A 23,992-nucleotide genomic window follows, 5' to 3' on the forward strand; every position below is an offset into this window, starting at 1 on the left:
TTGGGCATTTGCCCTTTGGGATACCCAAGGGGAGAATCCCAGAAAGGATAATATGGGTCTAGAGCTCAGAGATGGACTGCCAGAAGAACAAATCTGTCTTGGAAGTACAGCCAGAATGTTCCTTAGAAGCAAGGATGGTAAGATTTTCTCTCATGTACTTTGGACATGTTATTAGGAGGGACAAGTCCCAGGAGAAGGACTTCATGCTTGCTAAGCAGAGGGTCAGTGAAAAAGAGGAAGACCCTCAACGAGATGGACTGACACAGTGGCTGCGTTTCATTCTGTCGTACACAGGGTCGCCATGAGTTGGAACCAACTTGACGGCACCTAACCACAACAACAACAGAGCTCAGACAAGGGGACTGGGTTGGGGATATAGAGGTATTAGTTATCTCCATGAAGATCGTAATTGGGATGGGATGAAACCACAGAGTGCTAAATTTACAAAAGACTTAGGACCAAGTCATGTAGAGAAGGAAAAACAAGAAAGAAAAAGAATGGTCAGAGAGATTAGAAAATATAGAAAACCCTGGAGAATTTTGTATCACAAAAGCTAAAAAAAATTGGTTCAAAGTTTAGAGTACTAGCAAGAATTTTATTAAAAGAATGGACTATCAAATCAGCATTATGCACCTACTTCCACTGCTGCAATCTCACTTTATGATTTTATTATCAACTATAAGCTCCCGTCATTAGGAATTTTGCCTTTTAAAAAGTCTTTCAATTAAGGATGCATTAAGTTTGGCTTTTCTTTGATTTTTTTAAAACAATTTTTACTGTGCTTTAAGTCAAAGTTTACAAATCAAGTCAGTCTCTCACACAAAAACCCATATACACCTTGCTACACACTGCCAATTACTCCCCCCACACAAAAAAATTTTTTTTTTTTTAATGAGACAGCCCGCTCTCTCCCTCCACTCTCTCTCTTTTCGTGTCCATTTCGTCAGCTTCTAACCCCCTCCACCCTCTCATCACTCCTCCAGGCAGGAGATGCCAACATAGTCTCAAGTGTCTACCTGATCCAAGAAGCTCACTCCTTACCAGCATCCCTCTCCAACCCACTGTCTAGTCCAATCCATGTCTGAACAGTTGGCTTCGGGAATGGTTCCTGTGCTGGGTCAACAGAAGGTCTGGGGGCCATGATCACCAGGGTCCTCCCAGCCTCACTCAGGCCATTAAGTCTGGTCTTGTGAGAATTTGGGGTCTGCATCCCACTGCTCTCCTGCTTCCTCAGGGGTTCTCTGTTGTGTTCCCTGTCAGGGCAGTCATCAGTTGTAGCCGGGCACCATCTAGTTCTTCTACTCTCAGGATGATGTAGTCTCTGGTTCATGTGACCCTTTCTGTCTCTTCGGCTCGTAATCGTCTTGTGTCCTTGGTGTTCTTCATTCTCCTTTGATCCAGGTGGGTTGAGACCAACTGATGCATCTTAGATGGCTGCTTGCTACCGTTTAAGACCCTAGACGCCACACTTCAAAGTGGGATGCAAAATGTTTTCTTAATAGATTTTATTATGCCAATTGACTTAGATGTCCCCTGAAATCATGATCCCCAGACCCCTGCCCCTGCTAACTGGCCTTTGAAGCATTCAGTTTATTCAGGAAACTGCTTTGCTTTTGGTTTAGTCCAATTCTGCTGACCTCCCCTGTACTGTGTGCTATCTTTCCCTTCACCCAAAGTAGTTCTTACCTACCAACTAATTAGTGCATGCCCGTCTCCCATTCTCCCTCCCTCCCCCCATCATAACCACAAAAGAATGTTTTCTTCTCAGTTTAAAAAATTTCTCAAGTTCTTATAATAGTGGTCTCATACAATATTTTTCCTTTTGCAACTAATTTCACTCAGCATAATGCCTTCCAGGTTCCTCCATCTTATGAAATGTTTCAGATTCCTCACTGTTCTTTATCGATGCGTAGTATTCCATTGTGTGAATATACCATAATTTATTTATCCATTCATCCGTTGATGGGTACTATGGTTGCTTCCATCTTTTTGCTATTACAAACAATGCTGCAATAAACATGGGTGTGCATATACCTGTTCGTGTAAAGGCTCTTATTTCTCTAGGATATATTCCAAGGAGTGGGATTGCTGGATCATATGGTAGTTCTCTTTCTAGCTTTTTAAGGAAGCGCCAAATTGATTTCCAAAGTGGTTGTACCATTTTACATTCCCACCAGCAGTGTATAAGTGTTCTAATCTTTCCACAGCCTCTCCAACATTTATTATTTTGTGTTTTTTGGATTAATGCCAGCCTTGTTGGAGTGAGATGAAAGCTCATTGTAGTTTTGATCTGCATTTCTCTAATGGTTAATGATTGTGAACATTTCCTCATATATCTGTTAGCTACCTGAATGTCTTTTTTAGTGAAGTGTCTATTCATATCTATTGCCCATTTCTTAATTGGGTTATTTGTCTTTTTGCAGTTGAGCTTTTGCAGTATCATGTAGATCTTAGAGATCAGGCACTGATCAGAAATGTCATAGCTAAAAACTTTTTCCCAGTCTGTAGGTAGTCTTTTTACTCTTTTGGGGAAGTCTTTGCATGAGCATAGGTGTTTGATTTTTAGGAGCTCCCAGTTATCTAGATTTTCTTTTACATTCTTTATAATGTTTTGTATACTGTTTATGCCATATATTAGGGCTGCTAACATTGTTCCAATCTTTTCTTCCATGATCTTTATCATTTTAGGTCTTTGATCCATTTTGAGTTAGCTTTTGTGCATGGAGTGAGGTATGGGTCTTGTTTCATTTTTTTGCAGATGGAAATCCAGTTAAGCCAGCACCATTTGTTAAAGAGAGTGTCTTTTCCCCCATTTAACTGTTTTGAGGCCTTTGTCAAATATCAACTGCTCATATGTGAATGGATTTACGTCTGGATTATCAATTCTGTTCCACTGGTCCATGTATCTGTTGTTGTACCAGTACCAGGCTGTTATGACTAATGTGGCGGTATAATAGGCTCTAAAATCAGGTAAAGTAAGGCCTCCCACTTTGTTCTTTTTCTGTAATGCCTTATTTATCCGGGGCCTCTTTCCCTTCCATATGAAGTTGGTGATTTGTTTCTCTATCTTATAAAGAATGTCATTGGGATCTGGATCAGAATTGCATCAAATGTATAGATGGCTTTTGGTAGAGTAGACATTTTTATAATGTTAAGTCTTCCTATCTACGAGCAAGGTATGTTCTTCCACTTATGTAAGTCTCTTTTGATTTCTTGCAGAAGTGTATTGTAGTTTTCTTTGTATAAGTCTTTTACATCTCTGGTAAGATTTATTCCTAAGTATTTATCTTCTCTGGGGCTACTGTAAATGGCATTGATTTGGTGATTTCCTCTTCGATGTTCTTTTTGTTGGTGTAGAGGAATCCAACTGATTTTTGTATGTTTATCTTGTATCCCAATACTCTGCTGAACTCTTCTATTAGTTTCATAGTTTTCTGGAGGATTCCATAGGGTTTTTTGTGTATAAGATCACGTCATCTGCAAATAGAGATACTTTCACTTCTTCCTTGCCAATCTGGATGCCCTTTATTTCTTTATCTAGCCTAACTGTTCTGGCCAGGACTTCTAGCACAATGTGGAATAACAGTGGTGATAAAGGGCATCCTTGTCAGGTTCCCGATCTCAGTGGGAATGTTTTCAGGCTCTCTCCATTTAGGGTGATGTTGGCTGTTGGCTTTGTATAAATGCCCTCTATTATACTGAGGAATTTTCATTCTATTACTATTTTGCTGAGAGTTTTTATCATGAATGAATGTTGAACTTTGTCAAATGCCTTTTCTAGATCAATTGGTAAAATCATGTGATTCTTGTCTTTTGTTTTATTTATGTGGTGGATTACATTAATAGTTTTTCTAATGTTGAACCATCCCTGCATACCTGGTATGAATCCCACTTGGTCATGGTGAATTATTTTTTTGATATGTTGTTGCATTCTACTGGCTAGAATTTTGTTGAGGATTTTTGCATCTACATTCATGAGGGATATAGGTCTATAATTTTCTTTTCCTGTGGTGTCTTTACCCGGTTTTGGTATCAGAGATATGGCAGCTTCATAGAATGAGTTTGGCAGTATTCCGTCCTTTTCTATGCTCTGAAATACCTTTAGTAGTAGTGGTGTTAACTCTTCTCTGAAGGATTGGTAGAACTCTGCAGTGAAGCCGTCCCGACCAGGGTTTTATTTCTTGGAGTTTTTCGATTACCTTTTCAATCTTTTTTTTTTTGTTATGGGTCTATTTAGTTGTTCTAACTCTGTTTGTGTTAGTTTAGGTAGGTAGTGTGTTTCTAGGAATTCATCCATTTCTTCTAGGTTTTCAAATTCGTTTTAGTTTTTCATAGTAAGCTGATATGATTCTTTTAATTTCAGTTGGGTCTGTTGTAATATCACCCATCTCATTTCTTATTCACGTTATTTGCTTCCTCTCCTGTGTTTCTTTTGTCAATTTGGCCAGTGGTTTATCAATTTTGTTGAGTTTTTCAAAAAGCCAACTTTTCGTCTTGTTAATTCTTTCAATTGTTTTTCTGTTTTCTATTTCATTTAGTTTAGCTCTAATTTTTATTATTTGTTTTCTTCTGGTGCCTGTGGGTTTCTTTTGTTGCTCTCTATTTGTTTAAGTTGTAGGCACAATTCTTTGGTTTGGGCCCTTTCTTCTTTTTGGATGTGTGCAATTTATTGATATAAATTGGCCTCTGAGCACCACTTTTGCTATGTCCCAAAGGTTCTGAAAGGAAGAAGTGTTTTCATTCTCATTGGATTCTCTGAATTTCTTTATTCCATCCTTAATATCTTCTATAATGCAGTCTTTTTTGAGCAGCGTATTGTTCAGTTTCCAAGTGTTTCATTTCTTTTCCCTGCTTTTCCTGTTATTGATTTCCACTTTTATTGCCTTATGGTCAGAGAAAGTGCTTAGTAATATTTCAACATTTTGGATTCTGTTAAGGCTTGCTTTATGACGTAATATGTGGTCTAATCTAGAGAATGTTCCATGTGCACTAGAAAAGTATACTTGGTTGCTGTTGGGTGGAGTGTTCTGTATATGTCTACAAGGTCAAGCTGGTTGACTGTGGCATTTAGATCTTCCGTGTCTTTATTGAACTTCTTTCTGGATGTCCTGTCCTTCACCAAAAGTGGTGTATTGAAGTCTCCTACTATTATTGTGGAGCTGTCTATCTCACTTTTCAATGCTGATAGAGTTTGTTTTATGTATCTTGCAGCCCTGTCACTGGGTGCATAAATATTTAATATGGTTATATCTTCTTGATGTATTGTCCCTTTAATCACTTTATATTGTCCTTCCTTATCCTTTACAACGGATTTAACTTAAAAGTCTATTTTGTTCAGAAATTAATATTGTCACTCCTACTTTTTTTGATTGTTGTTTGCTTGATATATTTTTTTCCATCCTTTGAGTTTTAGTTTGTTTATGTCTCTAAGTCTAAGGTGGGTCTCTTGTAGGCAGCATATAGATGGATCTTGTTTCTGAATCCATTCTGCCTCTCTCTGTCTCTTTATTGGTGCATTTAGTCTATTTACATTCAGGGTAACTATGCATAGGTATGAATTTAGTGCTATCATTTTGATCTCTTTTTTTGTGTGTTGACAGTTTCTTTTTCCCACTTGATTTTATGTGCTGAGTAGATTTTCTTTATATATTGTCCTTTCCTCATATTTGTTGTTGTTGATTTTGTTTCTGCTGAGTCTGTATTTTTCCCTTGTATTTTATTTTGATGAGTAGGATAGCTTGTCTCCTTTGTGGTTACCTTATTATTTACCCCTATTTTTCTAAATTTAAAACTAACTTTTATTTCTTTGTATCGCCGTATCTTCCTCTCCATATGGAAGATCTATGATTACATTTCTTAGTCCCTCTTTATTATTTAAATGTTGTCTTCTTTTATATAATAACATCACTGTTACCCTGTTCTGGGCTTTTTTTTTTTTAATAATCTTGCTTTGTTTTTTTGGATTTCCCTGTCTGGGTTGACTTCTGGTTGCTCTGCCCATGTTCTAGTCTTGGTTGATACCTGATATTATTGATTTTCTAACCAAAGAACTCCCTTTAGTATTTCTTGTGGTTTTGGTTTGGTTTTTACGAATTCCCTCAACTTGTGTTTATCTGGAAATGTCTTAATTTCACCTTCATATTTAAGAGACGCGGTTCTACTCTGTCCTATAGGGTTGCTATGAGTCGGAATGGACTTGATGGCACTGGGAGGGTATTTAAGAGACAGTTTTGATGGATATATGATTCTTGGCAGGAAATTTTTTTCCTTCAATTTTTAAAATATGCCATCCCATTGCCTTCTTGCCTGCATGGTTTCTGCCAAGTAGTCCAAGCTTACTCTTATTGGCTTTCCTTTGTAGGTGACTTTTCGTTTATCCCTCACTGCTCTTATAATCTCTTTTTATCTTTGGTTTTGGCAAACTTGATTATAATATGTCTTGGTGACTTTCTTTTAAGATCTACCTTATGTAGAGTTTGATGAGCATCTTGGATGGATACCTTCTCATCTTTCACGATATCAGGGAAGTCTTCTGCCAACAAATCTTTAACAATTTTTTCTGTATTTTCTGTTATCCCTCCCTGTTCTGGTACCTCAATTGCTCGTAGGTTATTTCTCTTGATAGAGTCCCACATGATTCTTAAGATTTCTTCATTTTTTTTAAATTCTTTTACCTGATTTTTCTTCAGATATATTAGTGCCAAGTGATTTATCTTCGAGTTCAGAAATTCTAGCTTCTACTTGCTCAATTCTGCTCCTCTGACTTTCTATTGAGTTATCTAATTCTGTAATTTTTTTGTTAATCTTCTGAATTTCTGATTGATGTCTGTCTATGGATTTTTCCAGCTTATTAAACTTTTCATTATGTTCCTGAATAATCTTTATTTCTTCAGTTGCTTTATCTGTATGTTCCTTCGCTTGTTCTGCATATTGCCTCATTTCCTTCCTGATGTCTTGAAGGGTTCTGTATATTAAACTTTTGTATTCTGCATCTGGTAATTCCAGGAATGCACTTTCATCTAGAAGATCCCTGGATTCTTTGTTTTGAGAGCTTGTTGAGGTGATCATGGTCTGTTTCTTTATGTGACTTGATATTGACTGTTGTCTCCAAGCCATCTATAAGTTATTGCATTAGTTTATGCTTGCTTACTGTGTCGTAGCTGCTTGCTTTGTTTTGTTTTGGTATATCCCTGTGGGCTGCTTGAGTGAGCTAGCTTGATTACTTTCGCCTTTGGAGCTCTGGTGTCCTGTCCTCAGCTGGCTAGAGCTGTTATTAGGTATATCAATCTAGGAGACTATTCAGTCTTCTTTTATGAATTCAGCTCAGGTTTCCAGGTAGCTGACATCAAGTATGTGGTACAGGCTCTGTCGTACAGTCTTAGAGGGGCAGGGGTAATTGGCGTATATACCAGTATCTGATTGCAGCAGGGGGTTATGCTCTGAACAAGGCAGGGGGCTGAGAACCGACCCCCAAGTGTCTCTGAGGAAAACGCGTCTCTGTTCCCTAGAGCGTGCTGGTGGGTGGGGTCTGCAGAGAGACCAGGGGCACCCAAAGTTTTTGGTTGTAAGGACTGGGAGATACCAATTACCTTTGGACCCTTGTCACGGGTGGCTGGGTGACCTGAGTGGAGCTACCAGTCCTTAGGTCTCTGATGTGGGTAGGTGAGGACCTTGTTTAATAGGCAAAGCAATGTCAAACATCAAACACCCAACTCTCCACTGCACAGCTGAAATGGTTGGAGTTTGCTAACAAGGGCCTATTCTCCCAAAATTGGCCCACACAGGTCCATGCAGAAGGGTAAGGTGCTCAAGGTCCACGGATGTTTTATGCCTGGACAGGAGCCGCTTCTGTCCTGAGCTCCCCTGGTTAATGGAGCCAGCAAATTATCTTTTCCCCCAGTTGCAAATTTTTTCCTTCCCCAAGGCCGGGAGGATGGCTCTAGGTGCTCACCAGGGTCTATCTCAGGCCCAGGGATTCAGCTACTGAAGCCGGCTTGGGGGTGGTAAAATATACACAAGTATTTAGCTTTTGCCGAAAGCGCCGTTCTCCTCAGGTTCCAGAGGTGTGAGTGGGCTGTGTGGCTGGCTGTTTCTCCCTAAGGAAAGTGCGGCTGAACGCTAGGACCAGCCCGCTGCTGCCGCTATCACCGCTCCGGGAATGGTGCCTGAGGGCTCCCCGCGATTCAGGTCTGGTAACTCCTCTCCACTTCTGAATGGCCTCTTCCTCCCCCTACCCCCTCAGTTCGTTGTCTAAGCTTGCCTTTGACGCTCAGGGCTCCCAGCTTGTCACAAATATACTCGTTTCACTTGTTTTTTCGGGTCTTTACTGTAAAGAGGGCTCAAAGGAAGCGTCTGTATATTCTGCCATCTTGGCTCCGCCCATCTTCCTTGATATTTGATTAAAATCATCTTTGGCTTTGCCTTGTGCAAAGGTAAAAGGAGAATGCCCTTCTCATGTTTCTGTATTAGGCATAACAGATGATCATGTCATAGTATAGGTTCCCATACTTTTTGATCAGTCTAACAGCATAAGCAATATTAACAAGGTATGCCATTTAGATATTTTAATAAATATGACAAATGATTTTGTAATCTAGGAAACCAATTACATTCTCCATTATTAACTATAGATCAAATGTTTAAGACCAACTACTTTTAAAACGATTATATAGAACAAAAAAGTAAATGCAAAACCATTAGAAATAAAACATATATGTGAGAACATTAATCTTCAGTCTTTAGGCACTGCACAAAGGTTCAGTTTGTGGGTTTACTTAAATGAAAGCGCATCACTTATTAATAACCAAATCTTCAAATTTAGGAGAGAAAAAGAGATAAATCTTTACCTAAGTAACTTACTATCAGGAAAGAATGGAAGGTTTAATAATTTAGTGACAATACAGTACTCTATATAAGCAGATTTAGCTTAAAAAAGTCTTGCTCTTCCACTGTCTTCAGCTGATAATAAGCATTTATTATTATCACAAACATACAGTACAGGGACTGCAGAATCAATAGAACAGCTGACAGTTTTCTGTGCCCAACTTTTCAAGCCTAACTATTAAATTTATAATTATAATTATCTTTGATACATTTTCATTATATCATACCAGAAAATCCCTTCATGATGGTGATACTCTCCTATGGCCTTCACTTTAACTGAACGTTGATGTCAACTTTGAATCACCCAGCATTTGACCAAAATAGGAATTGAATGCAATTCAACTCTTTTTTCCAAGTACCTCACACATCCACACGTCCAATGTCTATAATAAAGGACTGTTGCATTAAGACAGGAATAAATAAATAGATAAATGAATAACCTCAATGTCTTATCCTCCTCACTCCAAAAAAAAAAAAAAAAAGCACTGGTTAAGAAAAAAAATACATAAAAGAAAGTACCAACTACTATTTTTATATAATGCATTACTTGTACACAGATATAGTAATGAAATTTTAATCTTATTTTATACATAGTGAAGATAAAAGGTTCTAAGCAAACACTAATAATACTGTTTAAAAAGTAAAATAGAGATTCAGCAGTAGCAAACACTGGTTTTTTTGCCTGTGGTATATGAATGGGTAAGAAAATTTCAGTTTGACAGAAGACTTATCAAAGCTTTTTGGGGGGGGTAGTTTTCAAAAGTAGAGGCTTGGAGCATACTTCCTTTAAATTTTCTTGTTGTTAACAAACACCTGAAATATTTAAAAAATAGTAGTACTATTTTTAACGGTAAAGATGGACAGCGATTTGTAATTCTTGTACTCATAACTGTTAAAGTAACTTCTCCTTGAGAATTGTTATGAATTGAATTGTGTCCCCCAAAATATGTGTGGAATTCCTGGCCTCTGTCATCCTGTTTGGAAACAGGATTGGTTTTCTTTTGTTATATTAATGAGGTCATATCAGTGTAGGGTAGATCCCAAAGCTAATCACTTATACTTCATTAAAAAAAAAAAACAAAACAGACGGAGAGACACACAGGGGAAGACAGGTAACATCTGATGACTGTCACAAGCAAAGGATTGCCAAGGATTGTTGGAAGACACAGAAACTAAGAGAAAGGCTCACAGAAGGGATCAACATGGCCAAGACTTTGGACTTTCAGCTTTCAGAACTGTGAGAAAAGACATTTCTGTTCTTCAAAGCCACTCACTTGTGCTATCTGTATTATAGCAGCACTAGGAAACTAAGACAAGAATCTTGGTTTTTATTCCTTTTGGATTATGTCTCAATAGGAGGAAAAAAAAAAAAAGGGCAGAAAAGAAAGCAGCAAATAATTTACAAATGAAAGTCATATCACACAAATTTGATGGGAAAAGAACCAAGAATCAGGGATGCTTATATCCGGAGGAAGGAATTTCCTTTAGGCAAAAGGGTCAATGAACAATTCCAAAGTTAGGATGGTATATATACAAACTGAGAAACAACGTAAAGAAATAAAAATAACTCTTTTCATCTAGTAATAAATCCACTAACCCATAATTATTAGTCTCTTTTTAAATGCAGTTTCCTATTAGAAACATCTACAAAAACCACATAAACAATGAAGAAAGAAATCAAGACGTACATCTGAACAATGAAATGCTGAAGTTTAGCATTAATCCGAGACTGAGGAAGACTTCTTTCCCTGATATGGGAAAGCCTTTCATTTGCTCAAACTGCAGGTAGATTTTGAGTAAAAAGCTATGAAACAAAGATCTTAAACTTTTTTTGTAATGTGAAAACTGAACAAGTTAACTTACTGAATGCCTCTGAGGCAGTTTCTAATTTCTCTATCACTGCAACAAAGTTTGTACAACAAGAAAAATCTCAATACAGTTAAGGCATCATTTTCTCATTCTGCAAATTCCACAGGAGGAGGGGAATTATTAACAAGAATGATAAAGCTGTACTTGCATTTGGTAATGCAAAGAGAAGCTTACAAACGAGACGTCTCATTAATTTGAGCAGATGGATCAAAATTAAAGGCTGAATCGCCAACTTTTAATTTCCCAATAGCCAAGAAAAGTTTGAGGTCTTGCAGAGTATGACTGTTGAAAAGTCAACATGAAAAGACTTTCTCCATCTGTTATCACACATGCCTGAGTGGAACACAATTGCCTCCTACTGTTTTTAATACTTTTAAGGCAAAGCTGCACATAAAATCTATTAAGTACATGAGCACACAAATTTAGATGATTGGTATACTGAAACCTATGGAATAGTATGATCAGAAAATATCATCACGGCTTTTGAACATGAAATTTGCTCTATTCTACTTTGATCTAAGTTGGGAGAAGCATAATAAAATTCTTTGTATATTTAAGAAGAAATTACTAATTTTTAGCATAAAAAGTTTGAAAGTTCTATTTTTGTACATGCATATTTTTAAAATGAGCACATATTTCAGTCTTCTTAATAATGGTCTAAAAAGTAGCTGCTCTGATAAAACCGAAGTAGGACAACCAAACCAGGGGAGAAAATCCAAAATGCGAACCAACTCAAAGACAAGAAAATGAACAAACCAGAAGGATTTTTAACTGATTGGGTGGGATGGGAAGATAACGAACATGAGGTCATAGCATGGACAATTTCATTCGTTTAAACTGACTACAACAGATTGATTTATATATTTCTTACTACTATACACTAATTGCTAACATATATTTAAAAGGCAGCAAAATAAAGTTAAAGTTTGATACGTACACAGCCCAAGAAACAAATGTTGATGGTGCCTTGATACCAAAGGAAAGCACATTCATGGAATAGGTAGTTGGCTACAAAGCTCTACTATTGTGTAGTTAGTTGTAATTATAATTGAGTTCCAAAAGCAAATCTCAATCTCAATCTCTTTCTCTCTGTGTGCCCGTGTGTGGGTATACAACACATACACATACACAGACACATAATTTACTGTACTTGTTGTTGTTAGGTGCCGTTGAGTCCATTCCAACTCAGAGCAACCAACCTTATGTACAACAGAACAAAACAATTCCTGGTCCTGTGCCATCCTCACAATTGCTGCCATGCTTGAGCCCACTGTCGCGGCCACGGCGTCAGTCCGTCTCGTTGAGGGTCTTCCTCTCTTTCGCTGACTCTACCAAGCCTCATGTCCTTCTCCAGGGACTAATCCCTCCTGGTAACATGTCCAAAGTATGTGACACACAGTCTCACCATCCTTGCTTCTAAGGAGCATTCCAGTTGTACTTCTTCCAAGACAGATTTGTTTGTTCTTTTGGCAGTCCATGGTATATTCAATATTCTTCACCAATATCACAGTTCAAAGGGATCAGTTCTTCTTCAGTCTTCCTTATTCATTGTTCAGCTTTGCCATGAATATGAGGTGATTGAAAACACCATGGCTTGGGTCAGGCGCTCCTTAGTTCTCACGGTGATATCTTTGCTTTTCAATACTTTAAAAAGGCCTTTTGCAGCAGATCTGCCCAATGCAACGCATCTTTTGATTTCCTCACTGCTGCTTCCATGGGTGTTGACTGTGGATACAAGTAAAAGGAAATCCTTGACAACCTCAATCTTTTCTCCATTTATCATAATATTGCTTATTGGTCCAGTTGTGAGGATTTTTGTTTTCTTTATGTTGAGGTGTAATTCATACTGAAGGCTGTGGTCTTTCATCTTCATCAGTAAGTGCTTCAAGTCCTCTTCGCTTTCAGCAATCAAGGTTGTGTCATCTGCATAGCACAGACTGTTAATGAGCCTTCCTCCAATCCTGATGTCCTGTTGTTCTTCATGTAGTCCAGCTTCTTGGATTATTTGCTCAGTATACAGATTGAATAGGTATGGTGAAAGGATACAGCCCTGACACACACCTTTCCTGACCTTAAACCACGCAGTATTCCCTTATTGTGTTCGAACATCTGCCCCTCGATCCATGTACAGATTCCTCATGAGAACAATTAACTGTTCTGGAATTCCCACTACTGCAATGTTATCCATAATTTGTTATGATTCAAACAGTTGAATGCCTTAGCATATTCAATAAAACACAGGTAAACATCTTTCTGGTATCCTCTGCTTTCAGCCAAGATCCATCTGACATCAGCAATGATATCCCTGGTTCTACATCCACTTCTAAATCTGGCTTGAATTTCTGGCAGTTCCCTGTCAAAATACTGCTGCAGTCACTTTTGAATGATCTTCAGCAAAATTCTGTCGAAACACTGCTGCAGTCGCTTTTGAATGATCTTCAGCAAATTCTGCCTACATGGTTGGATCACCTTTCTTGGGAATTGGCATAAATACAGATCTCTTCCAGTCGGTTAGCCAGGTAGCTATCTTCCAAATTTCTTGGCATAGACAAGTGAGTATTTTCAGTGCTGCATCCGTTTGTTGAAATATCTCAACTGGTATTCTGTCAATCCCTGGAGCCTTATTTTTCACCAATGCCTTCAATGCAACTTGAATTGTTTACTTCAGTACCATAGGTTCCTGATCATGTGTTACCTCCTGAAATGGTTGATCGTTGACCGATCCCTCTTGGTATAGTAACTCTGTGTTTTCCTTCCATCTTCTTTTGATGTTTCCTGCATCACTTAATATTTCCCCTGTAGAATTCATCAGTATTACAACTTGAGGCTTGAATTTTTTCTTCGGCTCTTTCAGCTTGAGAAATGTTAAGTGTGTTCTTCCCTTTTGGTTTTCTATCTCCAGGTCTTTGCACATGTCATCATAATACTTTACTTTGTCTTCTCGAGTGGCCCTTTGAAATCTTCTGTTCAGCTCTTCCACTTCATCATTTTTTACTGTACTTAATGTACAGCAAAATAGAAAAGAATCTCTTAGAATGAAGCACATATTAGTTAGACCCTTCGATCATCAGAGTTGGGGAGAGTAACATAATTGAAGAGTTAATTTGACTGTTAGGTTTTTAGATAATCAGGTGAAGCCAAAAAAACCAAACCTATTGTCATCAAATCACTTCCAACTCATAGCAACCCTATAGGACAGAGGAGAACTGCCCCATATGGTTTCCAAAGAGCAGCTGGTAGATTCGAATTGCCAACCTTTTGGTTAGCAGCTGAGCTCTTAACCACTGCGCCACCAGGTCTCCAATAAGGTGAAAAGGTTGTTGAATTCTATATTTTTCATTTTCTGACAGATGGATACATGCAAAGTCAATTGTTGAAAATTACCATTTGGAACCTTATATAAAGGCAGCCAGTGACTGGCATAACATTATCTTCAACCTCAGTTATGAGGAGAAAATAGACAACTCGGAAACAATATTCTACTGGGAAGTTCTTTGTTGACCTTCTAATAAAAGCAAAGGACATAACACCACAGCTTAGTAAAGGCATTTCTTTAAGGAGATTTAAAAAAGGGAAAAATAATCCAGTGAGGGGTTCTGAACCCCCTGAAAATGAACCTCCACATGATCCTCAGTAATCAAAGACTACTGTGAACTAGCAATTCTTATATGATGGATTAAATCAAGGATTGCCAGCCTTGTTGAAAAAGGTATCTACCTTAGCTTCCAAAATCAAAATGTATTAACAAACATGCTTTCTAAGTATCCACGTTGCTTCAGTTATGGATATATTACAAAGGCATTCAGCAGAAGCTGCCACTTACCAAGCTAAATGATTTTATAGGCCAAACAGTACTTGACAGCTAACTTGCAAATAGATGACAGAGGGATCCCTTTGAAAAGACTGATATAGAGAAAGACTTAAGTTTTAGGCTACATCTTCAAAATTACACACTCAATGTAGGTAATTTAGAGAAATGAAAAAGAGCTTTGTTCTTGAATTATGTTGCAAAAGAGCTGCTAATTTGCGGTGACTGAATTAATGCAAAAGACTAAGGCATTGCTTTAGCACCTCAGTACTGATAATGTAAAGGCACTGGCCTGGGCATTTTAATATCAGCAATACTAGAAGCAAATTTCAACTACTGGGCCATCATCTTGATACATTTCATATTTCCTTTCCATAAATCTTTGAAGATGAGGCATTCATCACAATCAAATCATATTTACCACAGAGCCCCCATGCACATGATACTACACTGGGAACTAAACCAACAATGTTTCCTTATAGCCCAATCATACTTAGCAGGACCTGTCCTACTAAAACACAAAATTTAAAAGGACATTGCATGAAACACGCTGATTAAAATTTTTAAATATGATATCTTTAATCAAAGCATTTATTTATATTTTGATGCTATTATGCTTATTTATGGTTCTGTCATATTTCAGATGAGGAAATTATAAAAGAAAAACAGGAATAACTGAAAACAAAAGAGAAGAAATGAGGAGGAAAAAATCCTTTGAAAAAATCCTTTAAAACAATTGGAAGAACATATTAACAGAAGTTATCATTTAGTAGTAAAATTAGCAGTGATATTTTTTCCCCTGATTTTTGAATTTTGGTGTGCCCAAGGGCTAAGTTTGTAATTGTATTTTTAAAATCTGATTTAAAATAAAATTACTAAAAAACAGACTGAGTAAAAAAAAAGAGTTTAAACAGAGGCCAAAAGACCACATAGTCACAATATGAAGCAAATATGCAGGGAAGAAGAGGTTTTTCTAATTAACAGTAAGTGCACAGCTAAACTAAAGCCTGGACAATATGGAACCTACCACATGCATTTTCATAATCATGATTTAGAGGTAATACTTCCCAATTAAAAAAAAAAATCACTGGTATGACACCACTATGTTCTACATGCCTTAAAACTGAAAAAAACAAAAAACAAAACTGCTGACCTTTTGGTTAACAGCCAAGCTCTTAACCACTGCACCAGCAGGGCTCCATGGGGGCAGTTCTATTCTGTCCTATAGGGTCATTAGGAGTCAGAATCGACTGAACGGCAGCGAGTTTTTTTTTTTTCAGGGAAATCTTTCAACAGAAAAAATAACAACACGCCAAAAGACGATCACTGTAGCAACACTGTCTTTAAGAACAAAAAATTTCAAACGAAGTACTCGATAATGTGGTAATAACCAATATAAAGGAATTGCCAACGTAAGTTTAACAGCAAAGGGGCAGTGTGCAAAGCTGAGGGTGTGTGGATGGCATAAACACCTGATTTAAATCCTATATGACCTTGGGAAGCTGTTTAGCATGTTTTAGGCTCATTTCCTCTCTTAACAAAAGGAGACAATAATGCTTATGGCAGAGTATTGGGAGATTAATAGGTGTCTGAATCATAGAACCTGAATAAAGACTCCTGTTTTTCTCTGGCAGACACTGAAATTATGAAGATCATGTAGAAACATTTAAAAATATTTATTATTCATTAAAAAAAGTATAAAACTGAATATACAGTATAAATATAAGTAATGAATCATAACTAATAATTAAAATTAAATTTGAGTGAACAAAATTAAAAGCCACATGTATGAAAGGATAAAAGACTAGAGGAAAATGTATAAAAATTACAGTAATAATATTAAAATGGTAAAATAGTGGACTAATGAAAAATGTTAATACTATTTTTATATTTAAAAAATATAAAGGAGATATGGCAGTATTTTTACAAAAGTTAAGAAAGTACCACTATTAGGGAAAATAAACATCATCACTAATCATTCTAAAAGAGAAACTGTGACACCTGCAGCCTAAATCTATGGTCTCAGGGCATACAGCCTAAAGAAGGGTCATGTTATCCTGTGCTAATTCTTGTGTGGAGAGAGGGACTTGAGCACAGATCTGGACCAGGCCTTGGATTCCAAGTATGTCAGTAGGTTCTCAAATTATAATCACAGTACACAATCACCCAGAGTGCAGTTTTAGCCCAAGAAGAGTATATGAGAAAGAGACAGCACCTTGTAAGGGTGGTAATCATGGAAGTCAGGACACACACACAAAAGGTAGGGAGATGATGCTTGTCTCCAACTTCTGCCTTAGCTGCATGCATTCTCCATTCCTATGCTCCTCATGCCCTAGAGCTGCCAGCCTCTGGTCACCTGAAGCCTTCCCTGGGGTATCCCATCCAAGCCTGTCTTTCCTAAACAGGAACCAGTGATATGGACCTCGCTACCACCTGGGAACACTTGTGCATTGTTGGTGGGAATGTGAAATGGTACAGCCATTCTGGCAAACAGTTTGGCGGTTCCTCAAAAAGTTAAACGTTCTTGTATAACCCAATAATTCCACTTCTAGGTATATATACCCCCCAAAACTGAAGGCAGTGACTCATATAGACACACGTATATATACACCAATACTCACTGTGACATTATTCAAATCGCCAACAGGTAAAAAAAACCCCAAGGGTCCATCAACAGATGAATGGATACACAAATGTGCTGTATGTGTATATATATATATATATATATATACACACATACATACATACAATGGAGTATTATTCAGCCATAAAGAAAAATAAATTTCTGATACATGCCACCATGACATGGATGTACCTTGAAAACAGTGTACTAAGTGAAACAGTCAGGCACAAACGGACAAAGAGTGTATGTTCCCACTTGTATGAAATATCTAGAGTAGTAAATCCCTCAACACAAAAGGCCTGTGGTTACCAAGGACTGGGTGAAAGGGAGAATAGGGAATTAAAAAAAATACGTATTTTTTTAAATTAAAAAATAACAAAAATCCAAAGAACCAGAACAAATTTTCATTTTATACAAGTCATAAAAGGGTATCAATGTAGAAAAAAGTGTAATAATAAATATAGTTATCCAAAACACCATAAACAATTGAGCAATAATCAAGTTTAATATGAGCAATTATTATTTCACACTTTCATTAACAATCCTGATTGGATGATTTTGGAATGGAGAGTTTAAAAATAATACTGCTTAATTTCCAAACATCATATTAAAAATCACAGAATTATTACATACATTTCAATTGATAATACTTGATAAAAACAGTAGGAGTAAGAATAATATATTTAAAATATTACATTTATGTAAGACATTTACATATTAAAATTTTTGAAGTGTGAGAAAAGGTTCTTTTTTTAAAAGATAAAAAGAAACAAATGTAAAGGATGAAATCTCATCTATTTAATAAAATGGTGAACAAAATAATACAAGTTATTACATGGGATAATATAATCTATGAAAATTTTTGTGACTTATATAGCCACCCAATGGGCTAAAAATTATTAAGAAACAAAATCTCTGAGTTATTGTCACATAAATCAAGAAAAAGCTTCTTAAATGAACAGTCTAAATATTAATATTTTTATCTTTAAGCCTTCTCTAGAAATAAGATAAAGAATATTAAGTATACCTGATGTCCAGCCTTTACTTGCTTCAAAACACTTTCATAACATGCTTCATCCATGTTATTCAACTGCTGTGCCTTAAAGTTTTTAAAACATGAAAATTATCAAATGAAGGAGCTATAAACTTTCCAACTAAATATAAAACTTTGCCAACTATAATGTATCTTTTTTCCTTCAAAGTAGAATGTTGAAACAATAAATACAATATAAATATCTAACTCATACCAACCCACAGAAACAAACACAATGCAATTAAAAAATACATGTAAAATATTTCATACAATACTTTCTGAGTATTAACTTCCTAAAAGTGACAAGTTTTTAAAAGATAATATCTTTAAGAATAATATTTGGTTATAGGTAATGTCAGAGTAATTTTAAAGTTCTTCTTTCTGCTTTCCCTGGAAATCTTTAAAAAATAAAGTTTAAGAATTGACTGACAAACCCCTGGAACAATTTTTCTTTTCCTTATCTTTCTGCGATAACCATGTGGTATCATTTCATGTAAAAGATCAAAGATCACTCTAAAATGATAAAGAAACAGCTCTAAATCTATTCTAATGATACATTAATATGAATTAAGTAGTCAAATATATATTATGACATGACAAAAAATCTGGAAAGTACTTGAAATGATTAAGGAAGGTTAAATTACGTACATCGTAACCACTACCATATTGTAAACTATCCTTTGCTACATAAATCTGAAATGGCTCCCTACAATTCTGAAGATACAGTGTATTAACTGATATACTGATAGTTATTTCTGGTATTTTTTAGATGAACGTTTTATTTATAATAGTGTAGGGCAGAAATAGCCCGATTTTACTAATGAAATTGTTTTTAAAAGAGAAATAGTGTAATGCTTTAAAGAGCAAGGTTGACATAGTAACACATGATTCCATCTGGATTTCTTTTAGTAAAGAGGTCAAATGGCACATGAATCTTCTAAACCTATTTCTTCTACAGAAAAAAAAAATGGGCTGTTAAATAGAATGATAAATGTTTAAGTTTTAAGGAAAGTATCCCTTCATAATATTATAAAAGTCTAAAACAGGCACGCTAATAGTGCAAATGGTTCATAGTAATACCACATAATAAATTTAATAAACTTTTAAAGCACCATATAGAATTTTAGAAATGTCATTTGTATATATAATTTATATGAGAATTATAAAATAGCGTAACTTAGAGGACCTTCCTAATAGTTACTACTATGAAAATTGTTTTTTAACTGCATAAGAGGCACATTCATTTAAAAATATGCATATATCAAAAGATACATACTGCTTCAGTTAGAATCTCTTATTATCTCAAACTTGCCTTCAATCATACCAAAGTAATGTTTTGAAACTTATAATGGCTAAGATTGCAAAATATACATTGAAAATAGCAATGTAAACTATCGAAAGCAACCTTCTGAAGAAGTTAATTTATTACACAAAGTTGAGAAAGTGTGATTGATACTATCTAGGATGGTCTTTTCTTTTGGAGGCTAAAATCCATAAAAAGTATTCAACAATACTCCAACAAAAACATTTTTAGAAAACAAGAAAGAATATTTACTAAAATGAATATTTACCTTATTTGCACTCTTAACCCCCAAAAATGTCTGTCCAAGAGGTACTGGTCGAAAACGGCCATCAAAGTAGAAAAGTCCAATGTGGGGATTAACATGTAAAAACATAGCGACATCGAGGTAGTTGGGTAAAGTTGCAGAGAGTCCAAGTATCCTTATCATACTCTGTGTAGATTCGACCTGTAAGGGTTATTTTAATCAAAGTATGAGGGAGATTCTACCCATATGGATTTTTATCAAGTTTAAAATATGTTTTAGTAAATACAAAATTATGAACATTCAAAATAAGATCAACAAAGAAATACGGAATAATAGCACAGAGTCTAAAAGGGGGCTGCTAATATGAAAACCGGCCTAAACTAGGCATCTAAGATGATATAAAATGATTATGAATGTAATTTCAGTAGGTTTCTTAATCTGAAAAATCCTATTAATTAAATGTTTTCTTCTATTTTCCCTAAAAAATGTCAGGATAAATGACAGATTAGATTTTAATGTAAATTTCATCAATTTATAATTTCAGGAGTTAAAAATACCTGCTATTTATTCTGAAGTTCAGTAACTTCAAATTCATTTTAAATATAAAAACTCTAGACTTCTCTGTTTTACAACTTTAAATTTAAGGTGATGGCAGTCGCCTAACACTTAAATATTCGCAGCTACATACATTTAGGAGCCCTGGTGGTGAAGTGGTTAAGAGCTTGGCTGCTAACCAAAAGATCAGCAGTTCAAATGTACTAGCTGCTCTTTAGAAACCCTATGGGGCAGTGCCACTCTGTCCTATTGGGTCTTCCTGAGTCAGAATTGACTTGATGGCAACGGATTTGGTTTTTGTCTTTATACACATATCTAATGAAAACTTATTTCCAAGGTAACTAAATTTTTTAAAAATTCTTAATCCATTTATGATACCAGGATTTTCCTTCCCTTATTATACATTGCTTGCCTAACCTATAATTCTTTACCTGTAGCATTGTATACTGTTTACTGTATCATAGTAACATATAGTAAAGAATATCATAATTCAGTAAAATAGATTAATTCCTGAGTACTATTTTTTTTTACTAAAATGCAATTAATTATTCCATCATCAAAAACACTTTTTTCCAAATCATCATTTATTTATCACTTTAGATACAAATAATTTCATATTTTATAACAGCCACATAGAAGGAAGTCTGGTTGTATGTAACAATAACCAAAACTTGGGAAAAAATTACAAACTACCCAAAAATGTATGAAGCCATTTGTGCTCACTGGTGTAGTGTACTAACCTAATTTTGTTTGAAACACTACTAATAACAGTAATTAACCTGTTCACTAATCATTTGTTAAGCTCTTAACATCAGGCATAGTGCCAGTAGAGACGGGGCTCAAAGTCTATTTGTAAATAATCACAAAAAATAATGTGATGTGTTCTACGAATAGTAGCACCTTCTAAAAATTGAAAACAATGAAGAGAAAGCATGACTTTTAAACTTGGGAAAGTCAGGGAAGGCATTTTGGGGTAGTGGTTACTGATATTCTAAACTGAGAGAAGAGCAGACTAAAAGGCTGGGAGACGAGGAAGAAAGAATGGTGTCTGGGGTAATACACTTAGCAGGACCAGTGGTTTGAGTTGGGGAAGAGAGGTGAGAGAAGATGTGGGTAGAAAATGAAGCTGAGGCCAGATGGTGACAGACACAGCATGTCAGGGAGTTGATTCATTTTACTGCTAATGAGCACTCAACAGTATCCAATTTTCCTTCAATCCTGTTTTCATGTTTTCTATTTCTGATTAACTCAATGATGATAGTTTATGTTTTTAAGTTTCTATACATTTTTGTAATAAGTTCCTTACCATTTCTAATTTTGTGTACTCAGAAGTTTTCTACTTATTTGTGACTAGAATTGTTACAGATTCCATTACTTAATAAGATTTTTTTAAAAAGAAACTAGTTTTTAGAAATATTACTAATTCTACTGTTATACCATTTTATATTTAATTTTGATTTCAACTTTATTTTTTCCATCTACTTTCTTTGGAACATTCTGCTTAAAATACATCTAACATTTAAATTTTAATTCATAGCTTATTTATGTTCTTTCCATTCCTGTCTCACTTTAGAGTGTAATTCTTACACTGAATTATACCTCTGGCTGTATCTGAAAATCTCTGGTACATGATTTTCTTTCTTTCATTATTTTCTAAACAGTGTTGTCAAAAACTTGATTTGCCTTTAGCCTCCCTCCCTCCCTCTTCCCTTCCTTCCTTCACTCTGTGGCCCCTGAGTGACCTCTATGTGGCAGAAGACTATTTACTTTTTAAGTGGTTGAGTTTTATATTTTTTATTTTAGCATATACAATAGTATGTATACATAAGTATATATACGTACATACACATATATATGTATAACTTCATTTTATATTACAGAATTTATCTCTACGTTTCTATTGTATTCTGTATGAGCTATCCAATTTCTGAGAAAATGTCCCATGGAGACCAAAACGAACATGATTTTGCTATTTGTAGGGTATATAATTCTGTATGCTTGACCACTCTACCACATTATTTTATTCAAATTCTCTATATTAGCGATACCAAAACCAAGCCAAACCAATTGCCATGAAGTCAATTCTGACTCAGGGTGACCCCATGTGTGTCAGTCAGGAAGAACTGTGCTCCACAGGGTTTTCAATGGCTGCTTTTTCAGAAGTAGATTGCTAGGCCTTTCTTCCGAAGTGCCTCTATGCACTTGAATCAACCTTTTGATTAGCAGAGAGTGTATTAATCATTTGCATCCCCAGGGACTCCACATTAAAACTCAAAAAATCAAACCCAAACCCAGTGCCACCGAGTCAATTCTGACTCATAGCGACCCTATAGGACAGAGTAGAACTGCACCATGGAGTTCCCAAGGAGCACCTGGCGGATTTGAACTGCTGACCCTTTGGTTAGCAGCTGTAGCACTTAACCACTACACCACCAGGGTTTCTGACTCCACATTAGCAATTTAAAAAGTTGTATTTACCAAAAGATGAGTACTATTTAAACTACATACAAACTTCCCATTTTAAATTATGATGAAACTGTTGTTAAGTGGAATAATTTTATATGACCAGCATGACCCAGTCCAGGATAATTCACACCTGAGCCCTAAGGATTCTGCAGATTTGCCTCAGGCACATCTTACAGGAAGGCCTTTCGGGTTGACTATGGGTGGCATTCTGTAGTCCTATAACCCTGTAAGAGCCCTGGTGGTGCAGTGGTTAAGAACTCAGGCTGCTAACCAAAAGGTCAGCAGTTCAAATCCACCAGTTGCTCCTTGGAAACCCTATGGGGCAGTTCTACTTTGTCCTATAGGTTCGCTATGAGTCAGAATAGACTTGACAGCAATGCATTATAATCCTACAATATCCATTCTGTGTTTCCGTATAGCACATCTGCCTTTATATTACCATATAATAGGCTTTATTTGAAAAGTTTGATTGAAAAAAGGGTTCCTAACCTGGGAAAAAGTTTTAAAACCTCTGATGTAATAAAAAGTAACCATGATTTAAATAACATGCATTATAATTTTACAGGCTGTGTGAATTTGCCAAGTTAATTAACAAATTCCTTTATGGGAAAGTGCATATAAAAAGATCTCTAATATTTTATAAAAGACTGTACAATATTATTATTTTCTTAAAATCTAGGAATGTTTATATCTTCTCACCTTCTTGCTATCCTAAGTGAAATAAGGGGATCCGCATAAAGGCACGTACACAAAACATTTTCAATTATTTCTTCATTTTTTATTGTCCTCTTATTTATATTTAATTTTAGTCAAAACTTGCTGGCATCATGCTGGTATCCTGAAGTTATTGTACCTAAACTAGCAGTTCTCTAACACTGGATTTCTCCTTGGGCACTAAGATACAGTACACATATACTTCAGGAAAGCCCAAGTGCTTGGGTATACACACTACCTCACCCAAATGTTGCTTATAGGCATTAATGGAAAATGTAGTGCGAACAGTAAACATGCTTGCCTGCTAACCAAAACAGTGGATGTTTAAGTCCACCCCGAAGTACCTCAGAAGAAAGGCCTGGAGATCTAATTCTGAAAAATCAGCCATTAAGAATCCTATGGAACGCAGTTCTACTCTGGCACACATGGGACTGTCATGATTTGGAATTTACTTCATGGCAATTGGTACTGGTAACATACAAACTCATTCAATA

The 23,992-nt window shown here is 36.0% G+C and overlaps 1 protein-coding gene across 6 annotated transcripts in view; it reads right to left on the reverse strand.

Annotated features, from left to right (window-relative positions):
- ASCC3 (activating signal cointegrator 1 complex subunit 3) overlaps positions 1 to 23,992 on the reverse strand; it is a 412,820-nt gene that overhangs the window by 206,367 nt on the left and 182,461 nt on the right. For all 6 annotated transcript variants that reach the window (XM_064289237.1, XM_064289246.1, XM_064289242.1 and 3 more), the window contains 2 exons: positions 19,788 to 19,964; positions 18,211 to 18,282 (listed from right to left, as the gene is read on the reverse strand). In XM_064289237.1, coding sequence (XP_064145307.1) covers positions 18,211 to 18,282; positions 19,788 to 19,964 — 249 coding nt within the window. The remainder of the gene's footprint in view (positions 1 to 18,210; positions 18,283 to 19,787; positions 19,965 to 23,992) is intronic.

This window comes from Loxodonta africana, chromosome 1 (genome assembly GCF_030014295.1).
Source record: "Loxodonta africana isolate mLoxAfr1 chromosome 1, mLoxAfr1.hap2, whole genome shotgun sequence".
NCBI classification, from domain to species: Eukaryota; Metazoa; Chordata; class Mammalia; order Proboscidea; family Elephantidae; genus Loxodonta; species Loxodonta africana.